This window comes from Chroicocephalus ridibundus, chromosome 1, assembly GCF_963924245.1.
Source record: "Chroicocephalus ridibundus chromosome 1, bChrRid1.1, whole genome shotgun sequence".
In the NCBI taxonomy this organism is placed as follows: Eukaryota; Metazoa; Chordata; class Aves; order Charadriiformes; family Laridae; genus Chroicocephalus; species Chroicocephalus ridibundus.
Genome location: NC_086284.1, coordinates 96,228,050 through 96,243,992, shown reverse-complemented (window position 1 = coordinate 96,243,992; position 15,943 = coordinate 96,228,050). Strand labels below are relative to the sequence as shown.

Sequence of the window (15,943 nt, the reverse complement as noted above, 5' to 3'; positions counted from 1 at the left end):
ACGGTGATAACTTCCCTTTGGAAAACAAAACTGGGGGCTTCTGTCGTCTTCCTCCCCAGAGCTTCGCATGACAGTTTCGTTGCTTTCCTACTAGCTCTGTACGCAAACCCTACAATTTCTGCCATATCACATAAATCTTTTTACAATTTATATTCTTGGGAAGATTAAAGAGAATGATCAATAGCAGGTCTAATGATGTTGACAGCACTTTCATCATAATTAACTGAATTCTAAATATGAAAAGGCTACTCCTGGCTCAGGGATTCGTATTGTAAGTTCTTATTTGATTAGCAGTTAAGGCCCAGTACTGTTGTACGATATAATGTGTCTTCTTACCTGGCTCGAACTAAAGCACGGTGGCTTCAGAGTGGTTCAAAAAGTAGCTTGTGCTAAACAAAGCAAGAGGTATTTAAGAAATTGCGCACGTTAGAGTGCTCCAAAGCACCTTTAGTACCAGCTGGGGGCCTGCAGCCACGAGAACAAATAAATGTGGTACTAACATGAGAAGTGGGAACTCAAATGTGCCCTTCGAAGTAGTCTAAGACCAGCTTTAAAAAGTAACATTAGAGCCTACAGTAGCAGCAAGAACAGAGTGGAAACAGAGCTGAGAGGATGACCACCTCCACAGCAGGTCCTGCATTTAAACAAACTCCACACTGCCAACTTCAGACCGATTACAATATAGCTACCCTAGGTATACCTGGCATGCAGTCGTTAAAGACTTACAGTCTTAATTACACAGTCACTTTAAACAATTAGTTCCTGTAAAACTCTGCACCTGATCTGAAGTGGACTATTAATCTAATTAAAACTCTGAATTAAGTAAACTAGGACTGCATTAATTCAACGTAGACCAGTGAGAAGCTCAAGCTGAAGTAAATCCTCATCAAGTCTATAGAATGACTAATTATCAGGCAATCAACACTTCTCTTTGCTTAAAATGAAGAACCCATAGCCCGACAGCCTAATCTTGCAGAAACATTGGAAGTCCCAGTACTAGATAGTAGATGCCCAACATGTTTTAACCCTTTTTTTTTTCCCCTCCTTAAAAGGCCTTGCTGAAACACTCTCTACAAAGCCACAATTTTAGCTACTTATCGCCGATAAAAGCAGGTGAACTCTCTCAAAAATTCTGATACTACAGTGCTTGGCCTATCAGAATCACAATGTAGCGTATTTTTACTGCAGATACTGTTCTTCCCTCTGACAGAACCTCGCCAAAAGGTTCTTCAGAAAGAGTCTGTCACAATGACGCTTCCCGTTTCCTTTAAGTGAATTACGGCAGCTCTACTCTGGTGGCAGAGCTGAGCTCATTCCTAATAGCACATAGGGTCACTTTAGCACATTTTGTGATTGCTGTACATTGTAGCAAGTGTTGCAATTGACCAGAAAGTTCATGTAACAAGTCTCAGAAATGGAGCTTAAGCATCTCCTTAAGGAATAAGGGAATTGATACAAAAAGACTTAACAATGGTAAATCGGCAATTAGAAGCTTCAAAAAGTGATTTAAAATATCAGGGAACCTATTGCAGCACTGTTTTTTAAAAGAATATTTTAACATTTTAAACCTCTTAGTATTGTTTAGGTCAAGCAGAATCCCAGAAAACAGCTTACTCTTTTTCAACTGCTTTATGTCCAAGACAGCTGAAAACAGGGCAAACTTCTAAATATTCTTAGAGCATTTACCTTTGCCTTACCTTTCTCTGCAAACTGCTCCCTGCAATCTGGCAGTAACCTGACAGTGGTCATTCTTCCTCCTGCTGCATATGTAATTTTTTTAAGGTATAATTTAGTTGGAAATATTCTACTATTAATGAACTAGCCCCTTTTTTACCCTACATCGTGCTTCCTACTGAAGTTCTGGGGTAACATCTTCCATATTAAGCAATCTCAAAGAAATTTAAAAAAAAAACAACCAGACTACCACGTAATAGTTTACTTAAAACATTAGGGTTCGTGACTATCAAACGGGATGAGCTGTATTTTAATTGTTTTCATAATAAAGTTGTACCACTTCATCAGATGGATTTGATTCTCATCAAAACACCAAAAGTGTGTCACAGAATGTTCAATAATGAGACTACACATTCCTGTCAGAGAAACTGGCAGGGCAACTCTTCCTTTCTGTCTATTGATCTTAATCACCCAGACTAACTTTAAAGTGCCAGTAAAAGTAATTTCAAATGATTATAACATACACTCAACTGGGTTTTTCTGGACTTGGACAAAGCTGCAGCCCGTTACTCAATTCAACAGGAAGCGTTGTCCAGGATCTCCAAGAGATGAACAATCTCAACCCCTCCAAATCTGACATTCCCAATAAGACAAATTCAATGAGCAGATCTTTTCTGGAAGTGGAACAAATCTGTCTTAACAATAGGCAAAGTTAAGGACATTAGAGAATGTCCTTAGAACATGAAAAAAGTAGCTTCCATTCTCATTGCTGCAGCCTTGAAGAATTCCTTTTACCAGAAGAGCAAACGAGTTTCTGAAAAGTAAAAAAAGATTCGTACCACAGATTAACCACTTGTTTTAACTACACTATTTGGTTTAGGAAATTTAATCCACACAAGGTGATCTTCCAACATTGGCTTTTGAAAGACAGTTAAAACTAAACTTTTATAGACTTAGGCCCACTGCCACATAAAGGAGGCTGCCAGCACCCACTCTATTCAGCTGAGCTAACAGTTAACAGAAGTAGCCACACCTATGAAGCCACAAAGAGTAAATGCATTCAAGAACGACCGTTCTTTGTTTTATTGAATAGTTGAAGCAGGACTAATAATCCAGGTATACTTAAATCAAGTGTTGGTCCACTCTTATCATCAAAAAGAATTGATTTTTTGTTTTTAATAATAGCATCAACACAAATGGAAGGAATATGAAGCATCATAACAGGAACTTTCAACTATACGTGACGTTAGACCATGATCAGACTGGTGCTACTTCAATATTTATAGTCTCTCCACTGTATAGACCAGCCACACTAGTGTTATTTACCTCCAAACCATTGACGTTCTAGGTAAAGGATCTTTCTGAGCCATCAACATGAGATCAAAATGTCATTTGTGCCACGAGAATTGTAGTCTTGTAGAAATATTTCTATATTTAGTATTTTACTAAAGAATAATTACTATCCTCTCTGAAGTTACATATAGCCATTATAAATATTTACATCAAACATTTACAACTGGTTCATAATATACAACACAACAATTTAGCTATAATTTCTAATCTTCCAGTGTAAAAGTTTCAAACAACATGTTGCTATCATAATTTCAATTTATCTGTTTTGCACACAGTCACAGGCAGTACAGGGCATTTCAAAAACTCATGTTACATGATTAAAAAAATGGAATGATGTTACTTTAATAACAATTACTTTGAGGATTGCTCTTTTTTTTTTTTTTTAAACAAGCAGATTTCAAGTTCTAAATCCCATCTGGTGCTACTACTAACATTTAAAATAGACTTGAGGGAAAAAAATACGTAGAAATAAATACACCTTTAAAAAAATTCCACAATTAACCATGTCAGAATATTTGTTTTCCACACAGTTTGAAGGAGACCTTACTCTTCATCATTGCCTTGAGCCAAAATACAGTGCAGTTCAATCCATTCTTATCTTCTGATTTGTCATCCTGTAAATAATGCTGTCATACCCAGGATCCATGTTCCAGAGGTTGTAGGAGATAACTATCACAGCTAAAGCAAGACCTATCATCATCCACAGAATAATGTTGAAGATTACAGAGTAGTTGTAGTTATATGGATAGGCAAGGTTATACGGATTTTCCTTTTTGCTCTGTAATAAAGAAAAATGTGTATTACTCTAAAGTTAGCTCGCATACAAAACACATTCTGAGCAATCAAAAATCTGAGCAATCTGAATAGGAGAGATACATTTTTGTCTAGACAATTTTGGTGCTGGGGGACAAAATGCAAAAGTGATTATGTGACCGACATTAATGGGAATCCAAAAGAACGGGCTGACAGGAGCCTCATGAAATTCAGTTAGGACGAATGCAAAGCCCTGCACCTGGGAGAGAATAACCCGACGTGACGGCACAGGCTGGGGACTGACTGGCTGGGCAGCAGCCCTGCAGAGAGGGACCAAAACGTCCTGGTGGACAAGGGGAACAAACAGGAGTCTGCAGCGTGCCCCTACAATGATGCAGGGCAACTGCATCCTGGACTGCATCTGGAGTGCAGGCAGCAAGTCAAGGAAAACAATTTTTTCCCCACCCAGGAGGCAAGACTCACATGCAATACTGTTACTGGGGAGAAAACAGCAGAAATGGAAACTCTAACAAGACATAAGGGAAAAAGTTTTCATAAGGGAAAAAGTTTTCACAGTGAAAGTGGTTAAGACTTTGGAACAAGCTGTGCAGAAAGGCTGTGGAACTTCCAGCCGTGGACTTTTCAAGAACTTGGCTGGACAAGGACCTGAGGAGCCTGATCTAACTACTAAATTAATCCTGCTTTGAGCAGTAGATTGCACTAGATGACCTCCAGAGGCCCTCTTCAACCTAAATTACTATATGATTAGAAGAAGATCAAGACAGGTAAGCTGACCTCTTTGCACCTGTGCCTAAATCATAGTCAGTCCTTAAAAAAAAGTTACGCTCCAGTAAAGTAGTGATGGATCACTTTTAATAAGTTATATATAGAAAAATGTGCATCTACTACCTCTGAAGACTGGAGAATGGAGCGAGTCTTCCTCATGAGGGGAGAATTAAACGCCTTTACAGCCACCACTTCTACTACTGCATTCCCGCTGTACAGATTAAACATCTCATCTGCAAACTGGAAAAGCAAAAGTGATTTAATTTAAAACCTACACTGTAGCCAGGAATTAAGTAGAGCGTTGTTAGCAAGATGCACTAAGCCATAAGATGACAGCTTCAGGAATAAGAAGCTTATGGAAAGTTGTAAAAATTTACACTATTTTAGAATTCCACTATGAAAGTGCCAACTTTCACCTGGTTTATAACATCTCTTTAAAACCCCTCAGAAACTGTTCAGCAGACTGTAGCTTGTGACTGCTTTCTGGGCTGAAACTCATTCTTTCATCCCTTTTACAAAAGGTCCATCACCATATAGTTTCCAATTGTCTGTCTGTCAGTTTCAACAAAATATTTAGGTTCTCAGCCTTTCAATGGGAAATTATGAACCTGAATATTTTAATCTCATACGAAGACTAATATGTCTATTATTTAAATATATTTGCTTAACTGCAAAGAGGCCAAAGAGTAATGTTTAGAGAAAACAGTTATTCGGCTTAGCAAGTTCATGCTTTTAACACTTTTCCATCGTGCTTTTGAAACTCTCAAAAGTGACCAGCCTTTAAGATTTTTTCTAATGATTACAAAAGACCTGATAAAGAATTACTTTCTTGAGCTTTTTGATAAGATGAACAGCAGTTATTTTAGAGGCCTGGAAATTTAGATTCCTATAGCTTTATGGGCAAGGAGAAACTAACGACTGTACCCTGGGATAAATATATTTCCACATTTCTGAGAGCCAGTTTTTGAGAGACATACTGGCAGTTTTAAGTGCAAGATACTTATTTAGGAAAAACAAACACACTGAGTCATATTGACATCAGTATATTCCTACTACTTTATACAGAATATCTAACACATTGTAGAATCATGTCAACACTTTCCAGAGTGACAAAGTATAACATTCAATTTTATAACTGAACAACTACATTTTGAAAACAAAACAACAAAAACAAGCATCAGTCAAGCCATCACTAATGAAGTGAAAATTCAAAGCAGAAGATAGTCAATAAACTAACCCCTTGTAGTTAACACAAAGAAAATATTTCTTTAGTATTCCTGTGAGTTTTGTTAATTAGGTAGAAAGCGTACCTTTTGCAAAGAGTCTACAAGAATTTGAGAAGCATCCCTGAACTGCTGAGAGTCTTCCCCATACCGTTTTCCAACCTCTTCCAAACCAGCCAATTCCAGAGAATACAGGTCTGGAGAGTGATCTTTGGCTAAGTGCTTGTGTCGAGACAGCTTTGGCACACCATTGAGGGCAGAAAGAAATTAATTAATACACAGGTTACTTTTAAAAACACATTTCACAAAATCAATTTGCTGGGACTAATTCAGCCTCACTTTCCACAGTCATATTCCATATTGATTAGGAAGTGGAATTTCTTGCCAACTTAACTAGAAGATGTCCACAACTGTTTCTTTTCTTATTCTACAGAAAAAAGCACATGATCGTACATGTTACATACATGCAATACAGAGCTCTACTAAAAAGAAACATTATAATTATTCACATCAGAATTCTTGTTCTGTAACCACCATAAAAATAAAACTTGGGAGAAAAAAAATCTCACGTAACTACAACATTTGGATACTACTATTCCCTCTGCTGAAGCTGGCCCTTGCAAAACTGAGTAGGTTGCAACTTCTACCTTGCTGTTGCCTGTGTACAAAAGTAGTTTACTTAAGGAGTATCATCCCATTGTCATAAAACCCAACCAATATAATCCAAATTATCTCAAAGGAGAATAGTGATATTCTTGCACTTCTACAAGCGTGAAGCTGCAGCACTGACATTTGCCTGCACAAGAGAATAGTCCCTGAAAGCAAGGAATTTAGTCAGTTCCTATCTTCCCATCTACTTTAACTACAGCATTTCTAGTCCGCAAGACAAAACCAAGTTGTTCTACCTCATTTTCTTAAAAGTCCCATTTCTCTCCACCAGCCCTTCACCTAACATGAACTTCTGAGTTTTTCATGACTGTTTCCTTCACTTTAAGTAGTTGAGGGCTGCAGCTTAAAGGAAAAAAAAACAAAACCCAAAACAAAACCTAAACCGCAGCAAAAAGGCAGTAGTTTCTTAGTAAAAAGATCATAAGAATTAAAAGGTCACCCCTCCATTGGAATATTTCTATCACCATCACTATTCATGCTACAAAAGTCACTGCAGTCTTTTCAGACAAAATATTATGGTGATATTTTGAAGTAAAATGGTGGACAGGGCAAAGAACATGTTCTTAACTACCATTATACTTCTCAAGTAAGAAAACAAGGAATTCTTCATTGAGTACTTCCTGGTGTCTTAGGTATGGAGAAATAGCAGCTCAGAACTCCCCCTGTTCTCACCAAACACGATACAAGAGAATGAACAGATGATTAAGGTTCTCATTTTCTTCTGCCAGTGACAGGGACGATACAAATAACTTGAGAATTAATTATTTCAACTGATGCAACCAACTGATGACATACTTGAATATATATCACTGGTTGCCAAGTATCCTGGCTAGGGCTTCTCTACCTTTAAGGAGATCTCTGAAATTTGTGACGCAAGATGGGGAAAGTGTTTCAAAAAAACCTTACCAGGCTTGCAATATCATGCAGGACTTGTAGTTCTGACAGAAAAAGCAAGTCAACCTGGGGGAAGAGGCAGAGAGAGAGACAGATATTTCCTTTGATGAAACCAAAGTTAAGGAAGTCTCATTTTGTTGCAAGTCTCAGTATTTTTTGGCAGGTTATGTCTTCTACGGCATCAGAACATGCCAGAAGGAAATTACTCTTTCGATAAAGTTACTTACAAAAAACCCTTAAAACTTAGTTCCTAAAATTCAGTTAGAAAAAATTAGAGTGAGCTCTCCTAGGTAAAGCAAAGGGAAAAAAAAAGGAAAAAAGAGGGCGGGGGGGGGGGGGGGAAGGGGAGGAAAAAAAAAAAAAAGGAAAAGCACAAGATAACTAAGAACATCAGAAAAAAAAATTGTAAAAGTTCCCACTGATTAAAGTTTTTTACCTCATTGTTTCTGCTGAGGGAATTGAGAGGAAGGGAGCTGAGAATGGAGTTGTCCTGGAATAAGCGGTTTCGCAGTTGGCGCAGTGTGACAGAAAGATCTTCAAATACAGAGTTTGCCTTGCCCACCATGTACACTCTCTGCAATAATTGCCATTGTTTAATAAAAACAGAGGTTAGTTTTTAGTTTTTCCAGGCACACATTAATAATCAATCATACTTGCAATCTCTCTCCAATGCAAAATATTTTATATAATCAACTGGCTTTACTCCAGCCACACAAGTGGAAAGAGGTTTACTATTTAGAACATCTGGAATCAGCAGCAAAGCAATACTCACTTCCTCACTGGGGGCTAGCTGCAAGACCACAGGAGTTTCCTCAGAGAACAAAGTATGAATAGCATTCGCAACACTGTCAAGACTGAAGGGCACAGCCTAGAACACAAAAATCTAGTTAGATTTTGGGGTAAAACAGGGACTAATGATATAGAAAGAGATAATTTGCTTAACTACAGAAGTCTGGAAAAAATAGGACAACCTCTTTTTGAACAAAGAGTATGAATATTTCCAAAGTGATAATAACAAATAATAGGAGTCAATGTGCAAAACAAAACATCAGCTGTGTATCTATGAACAGACAATTTATTTGTACATATGGCAGACACGATATGTTTTTAAGAAGTCCAAGGGGCCGTGATTGTGTAATTAAGAGGCTTACTTAAGCTAAGAGTATAGCCTTGTTTATCAGTAAAGCAAGACCAACAAATACAGAAGCAATACAAAAGAGGAAACCAATCTTAGTGCAACTGGAAAGTTATAAACCACAGTAAAGTGATGAATGAAAATATACCAGTAGAAAGATCAACTGCTGAAACAACAAAGAAGAGAGACATATAAAAAATTACTGAGAATAAAAGAAATCCTATCATGGTATAGTGCCATTACTGGCAAGCTAATAAAACACTTACTTCTGGGTTTCATCTAAAAAGAAGTAGAACGGCACATTTCCATTCACTAGTTAAAGAGCATAAAAATATTTTTTCTAACAAATTTTAGTAAGTCTGTAAGCTAGGATAATTTGTACCCAGCAGTCCCAAACATGGACTCATTGATGATCATTTGAAACTATTCTTGAATATCGGAGAACCAATGCTGTGCCAGCATACATTTGGGGCATTGCAGCAGTTAACTTTATTATTCCTATTAGTTCCTATTATTAATATTAATTCCTATTAATAGGAAATAAAATATGCATTATGTACACATCAGAACTTTATCAAAGTTACAAATGCAAATACAACTGAAGACTTCAAGTATATTTAAGGCTTCTGCAAGTTAGCAGCGCCTACAGTCAGGTGCAGACAATCCTACACCAGTTTTGGTCCAGGCACCATTTCAGCAATGCCAACATGTAACTATGCCCGAACTAGTGAGCTGTGCTTGAAAGCTGATGTGAAAGCAGATCTTTGTTAAGCTGAATTTCACTCGAGTTCAATGTAAAGCCACATAACATTCCAATTAAATGCTGATATTTTAAAACAGATTAAAAGCCTGCCTGATAGCTGCAGAAGTAATTTCACAGGGGAGTCATCACCTCATCCTGGGGTGTGCAACAGGGTGTCAATATTAAACAAAACACTATTCAACATTGTCACTGATGATTCCACAGTTTGACTGAAATAATAAAACGGTAAATAATAATTCTTAACAGGAGCACAGCAGTTGCATAGAGCCAAAAAGCATTGTGAACTAGTGCAAAACAAAGTTTTCCAAGATAGGCAGAAGCAGAATTAACTAACTAGAGATAACCTGAAAATCAACTTATTTGAAAAGGGTTTGTGGGTTCATGCTGGACAAACAACAACTCAACATGAACAACCAGTCCAATACTGCAGCGAAATGGATTAAAGCAGACAATGTATTTATAAAGGAGTACACACTTTACAGTTACCAATATTTCGCAAGTTACTGTGCTCCCATTAAGATGCACGTGGACAAAATCATATGACAGGAGAAGAGACAATGGGCACAAATTTAAAAATAGGAAATTCTATATTTCACACAAGAAAACGCTTTTTTATTGTAAGGGTGGTCAAATACTGGCACAGGTTGCCCAGAGAGGTTGTAGAGTCTCCATCTATGGAGATATTCAAAACCCAACTGGATACGGTTCTGGACAGCCTGCTCTAGCTGACCCTGCTTGTTCAGGGGGTTGAACTACATGACTTCAAGAGGTCTTTTCCAACCTAAATGATTCTGTCATGCTGTGACAAGTGTGAGACAAGAGTCTCAGCAAAGACAGACAGTGACAGGTAAATGTAATGGTGTTTGTTTGTTGTCTTTTTGATACAGTATAATCGAATTGTGTCTCAAAGTGCTGTATTTCACAGTCAAATACTTGAGGACTCAGAATGCTTAGAGGGCTATACAGTACATCAAAGAGTCATCATATAAAATTCTACCACTCACACTCAGCTGAAGCAAAAAAAAGTAAAAAAGTTAATGATTCTGACTATGAATCAAAAAGTTACCATGGGAAGCAGTGGATTCTCTACCTGGGTGGGTGATCTTAAAGGCCTCTCACCTTGTACAGGAGTCTGACTGGATTATTTATCTGTACAGCCTGACCCATCATTCTAGGGTGATATGTGAACTTCGCAAGCGAAGTAAGAAATAACTGAACATCAAGGGCTACAGTAGAGAGTCATGTACTTCTCACTATATCATAAGAGCCACAGAAATCACGCAACAGTTCCAAACGTGGATACTCACGTTCTCAATAGGGTAGGAAATCCCTTTCACAGGCAATGCCAGCTTGTCTACTCCCTTCACTGTTACCAGCACAGTAGCTCGTGGTCTGTGAAACAGATCACCCACTGCAAGCCCAGGCCAGGAAAGATCCTATTACAAAATGATAAAAAAACCCTTGTATTTCACAGGGACAAAGAGAGGAGCCTTCCCCCACCACTACAGCAAAATAACTCACTACGTTGTTAATATCTCTGTGCAGGACTGCCTACTGGAAATTTCACGGCAAAGTTAGTTAATACCAGAATGCCTTCATCTTGAATAATGCTGCCTCAAGTTAACCATGAAGAAATTGTTAGTTTAAAAGCGGCAAGTAACTTCATAGCAAAGTCTACACTGAGAAAGCATTACACATATTGGATATATCAAGAGTTATTTCCCATAATTAAATTAGAAATATCATTGCTTGTATCTAATAATGAAGGCTGAATTAAAAAAAAAAAAAAAAGCAAAACAAAACAAAACCAAAACCAAACCCTTTCACAAAACACCACAGAAACAGGTTTAGGTACATTAAAACATTTAAAATCTTGATATTTTCAGTACCAGAAAGAAATGGGGGAGGGAAAGGCAGAAGAGTGTCCATCGTATCAATGGCCTACTAATCTAAAACTTATAAATTTGCATAGAAACACAAGACGACTCCTTAGTAGCTTACTACAGTTATGTATCAGTAAGAGCACAGTGAAAGCTACCTGGCTGGTTTATTCAGGCACGAAGTACAAATTCATTTATTTGGAATGAATCCAAAGAGATTTCTCCATTTGTATAAAAATATAACTGCTTATTTAAGTTTTATGAAAACAATTTATTTGGTATTTAGAAGTAAATATCGTCGACACCATGATCTGTATCACCTCAAAGAAACAAAAGAAAAACCTTTTAAAGCATCATCAGGAACAAAAAAGGGGTTCCTTTTAATCTTGCCTTAACAAGGGAGGAATACTGAATGATCGTTTTTGAGAATCCCCAACGTAATGCGGTAAGAATTCTAAATTCTCTACAGTGCACCTACTGTGCTGTCAGTTTATGTTGCTAGACTACAGCCTTGACGTAAACTGCAAAGTGACCGTTTGGGCCCAGCAGTATTTGCCATACCAGGGTTGGAAGCTGCCTACACAGTGATCTCCACCTTAGTGACAATGCTGATAACTTTCAGGTTTAGCGCTTCACTGAACAGAGTAATTTAAACACTTCCTTCCCTGGCTGCTTCTAGGATTTAAAATAACACTAAGAGAGAACTATTTTTAAAGGATGCTACGGACCCATCACAGCAAATTCCAAACTTTGGAAAAGGCACAGAATGAGTACTGAAAAACATTTTTTGTCCATGATAACGATGTTATACCTTCAGATGATCAGTATGCCAAAAGGCTACTGTTCAAACCGGGCCCAAACCCACTGTTTTGCTGGGTGTTTTTACATGCAATGCACACAATACCATCTAATGTGTTGTTTTTTCTTGATAAAATAATCAAAATATACTTCTTAGGATTACTACTCATATGAATTTCTGTTACTAGTTTAATGACAAAAAAGCATAATTAATTGACAGCAAGATATTTTCAGACAAATTCCAAAACACAGGCTAAACAGACCTGTATTCAAACCGGAGTCATCTGACCTCTTGCTTAGCTGCAGTATGAAAGAAATGGGAACTGGCCTCTCTCACTAGCATTGTGAGAATATTCCAGCTTGTAGCTTTAAGTACCTGGTCACACACAGACACTGCTAAAAACGCCTGGCTATTAAGCTTTCACATACTGCTTCAACAATCACTGAAGCCCAGCAAAAAATTCAGTAGGCAAGATGCAATCAATCCAAGAGCTCCTACTCATGTGCCCTGCTTTAAACATCACCAAAGCTATATTCCAAAGCCTAATTTGGGAAACACTACCACAAATTAGGTTTGCAAGTCTTTGGATTACTTCCTAACTATTTGGTTTATTTGTCCTTGTTAACTATGCACAGCAGAAAAGCTTGCTGACAAAATGCCTGCCTAGCCAAGCCATTTCTCACAATCGCCAGAGTACCCAAGAGCAGAGCCCTGTAGATATAGCTCATAGGCAAGAAGTGACAGTGGTTTCCACAGATTCTCAGTATGTGACTACGGATGGGAGGATACAGCATGTAGTTGGGTCTCAGAGGTACTGAAGAATATCACAGTAAAGACTCCACAGGCTTCCTTCCTTCTGTAGCTGATGATTCAAATTAGCCGGCTAGCACAGCCTTTTGCTGCTCATATGACTGACAGAGCTCTATGCTTGGAAACCACGTTCTGATAAGTCATGCATTCCTCAAGAAAAACAGGATGATATTTTACACATTCCAGCACATGACAGGAAGATCTGCATGTTAAGTGATCAGGTCTGTAGTTTTAGTTTTATCAAGACTTGAAACATACATCTTCAACAGAAAAGCCCATGGATAATGCAGCTACATCTGGGATCCGCTCGCCAGGAATGGGCCAACTTCCATCTCGAAAAACAACTGACTGAGGTGATCGTAAGACACTAAATTCATCACCGCATACACCTAAAAACAAACAAACAAAAAAGCTGTTACGGTTTTCACAATCTTTCTCTTACATCACAGAAAAAGAGCATATTAGAGCTTTTAAGACTCCTTATTCCTCCCTCTCATACCTATCAATTTATGTAACACAAGTAATGAGAACCAATCATTTAATGCTCTGGAATACAAAATAAGTTTTTATACAGCAATGACTAAGGAAGGACAAAACCACATCAACAAAAGCAGGGCAATTATTCAAGCAACAGCACAGTACACTTCTGCGTACTCACTAGCAGGTTGTGAGCAGCGTTCCAGTTCTGACCTGGGAAAGCTAACTCTCAGTAGAGCCAGGCAGACTCCAAAATCCTATTAGCTCACAAGCAACTCTGCACCAACACGGCTTGTTTGCTTCCAGGACTGCTTGGCATAACATCTCTTTTCATGCAGACAACAGCCTGAGCCACTGAACCCAGAGCCAGGAGGATCAGCAGAGTCGGTGCCGGCTTAAACAGAGCACTGCCAGGAATGATCTGGCTTCTGCAGAACAGCTCCGGTGTCTCTGCTCTGCCTTCTCAACCACATGATATTGAGAGATGTTTTACCTCCTCCAGGTACTGGACCTAAGCTGATTGTGTGAAACCACAATCTGTAACACTTCTTTTCATGTTGGGTTTTCACTTATTTGTGACCCCTCCTACCCTCTCTTTCCCATTACCATGAATAGCAAAGTTGACTAAAAGCATTATTTCTAATCTGTATTATGATGACAGTAACTTATTGCATAATAAAGTCAGAGAGCACTCCACAAAAAAAGAGATGGGCTAATTTCAGTCTAGCTTCCTATTTTTAAGTCACTTAAGCACACCTGCAATACTGTGTGCACAAACAATTGCCTAAATATATTTTAAGACTTATTTGGTGAATATAAGCAGTAACATGCACAATACAAAGCTTCAGACATATCCCACCCCAATGAGCAATCTATGTATGTTTCTACAGGAAAACTAATCTAATACAGGACTCAAGAAAATCAACTAGGAGAACAATAAATATTTGCAGGCCATCTAAGCTTAAGTACTAATTTTACAATGAGTCTGACTACATACTCCAAAATTACATGAGTAAGATAATCTTCTAAAAAAACCAACAACAAGTATTTACTCATATGATCACTGGAAATTAGTTAACAATTCAAGCAGGTATATAAAAATAGTTTTCCAGGGCATCTGCAAATCTAAAGGCTATTTACAAAAATAATGCAATAGTAAACTGATGTATTGTGCAGCTATAATCTTCCCTAACATGAATTTAACCAATCTGACCTTGAAAATGCTGTTTTAATGCCTGGATCATGATCATGCATACACATGTTGACAGTAAACCTGAGCTATATTATGACAAACATACTAAAGGAACAAAGTCCTGAGATGCAGGTTGGGGAACAGTGGCAAACGGAAGGAAACAGGCCAAACCAACTGATCTATATGGAGCAGATTCAAGCGGTGTTTTTTTGTTTTAAAATTGATATGTGTTCATTGGATGGCCTGCTACCAATTTTAACGGTGTACCAACCCATATTTGGAGAACAGAAGTGTTTCTAGACCAATTTGCTTATGAAGGAATTTACAAAATTGCTACAAACATTTTTGCTTAGTGTGCAGGATTTCACACATTGCTTTAATTTTCCACAAGGCTTGTAAGACAGTCACACATGTTATTTATTGGCTTAGTTGGGACAAGGTTGCTCAGGTGGATAAAATCAGAGCGTCACCCTTTTTAGTAAAAAATTTGCCTTGCAAGTTCTCAATGAGCAAAGCTAAATCTGAAGTTGGGAACACAAGCCTTTTCCTCAGACACGCTATAACTGCTTGACCACAATATCCCACTGGGACGCATATTCAGTGAAGTCCAGAGACTAAATTCCAAGACGCAATTCATCCTGTGTACTGCTGCCCAGCCACCTACAGAAAAAACTTAATCAAACTTTGACCATACCGAAGCGGTCTCTGGGGAGAGCTTCGGCTCTCAAAAGCCTCTGCGGGCCTGCGCCGAAGAACTGAGGTAGGCTGACCGAAAACTACATAGGCGGCCTAGCCGCCTGAAGCTCAGAGCAGGAGCCTGACTCGCAACGTCTGACAGAAAAGCCTCCAGCCATGGCAAAATTCGTAAAAGGTGGCAGAATTCGTACAAGGTAATAAAACGGCGTGTATCTACACACAAACACACCCCGCTCCCCGGTCACCATCCCCCCCCCACTCCCGGCTCCGCAAGGCCCGCGCCTCCCGCCCCCGCCCGCAATGCCTCGCGCGCCCCTCGCCAACCGTTGCGGCCGGGCCCGCTGAGGCGCCCAACGTCCCTCCGCAGCCCCCCTGCCCCCGCCCGCCCCCTGCGGCAGGGCTCCCCCACGCCCCCCGCCCCGGCTCACCGGCGAAGCAAGCCGATGCCAGCAGCAGCACCGCCACCTCCAGGGCCCAGGAAGCCCCGCCGCGCCGCTCCATGTTCGCCGCGCTGCCGGGCAGGCCGCCGCACTGAGGAGACGCCCGCCTGGGAAAACGCCGGGCCGGCGGCCGCACCGTCGGACAGAGAAGCCAGAGCGCCCCGCCCACCAGGCTGTGGTGACAGACAACGGCCGCAGCCAATCGGCAGGTGAGATTCAGGGCGGCTGGGCGGGACGCTGCAGGAGTGACTGACGGAACCGACCATTCGGCAGTGAGGCCCGCCCCCGCCCTGTCACGGGGCTGACCGGTCAGCTGAGGCGCCGTCCCGCCGGGAGGGCGGGGTCTTGACTTGAGTGGCGTTCCCGCTTGGCCAATCGGATCGTGAGAGATCTGTGCAT

General features: G+C 39.6%; 1 protein-coding gene across 1 annotated transcript; it reads right to left on the bottom strand.

Annotated features, from left to right (window-relative positions):
- Window positions 1-2,729: 2,729 nt before the first annotated feature.
- ATP6AP2 (ATPase H+ transporting accessory protein 2) lies at window positions 2,730-15,725 on the bottom strand. Its single transcript, XM_063343957.1, has 9 exons — window positions 15,533-15,725; window positions 12,998-13,128; window positions 10,558-10,686; window positions 8,125-8,220; window positions 7,789-7,926; window positions 7,365-7,418; window positions 5,877-6,026; window positions 4,690-4,806; window positions 2,730-3,805 (listed from the first exon to the last, which is right to left on the bottom strand). The coding sequence occupies exons 1-9, from the start codon at window positions 15,603-15,605 to the stop codon at window positions 3,611-3,613; spliced, it is 1,083 nt and encodes a 360-aa protein (XP_063200027.1). The 5' UTR covers window positions 15,606-15,725; the 3' UTR covers window positions 2,730-3,610.
- Window positions 15,726-15,943: the final 218 nt, after the last annotated feature.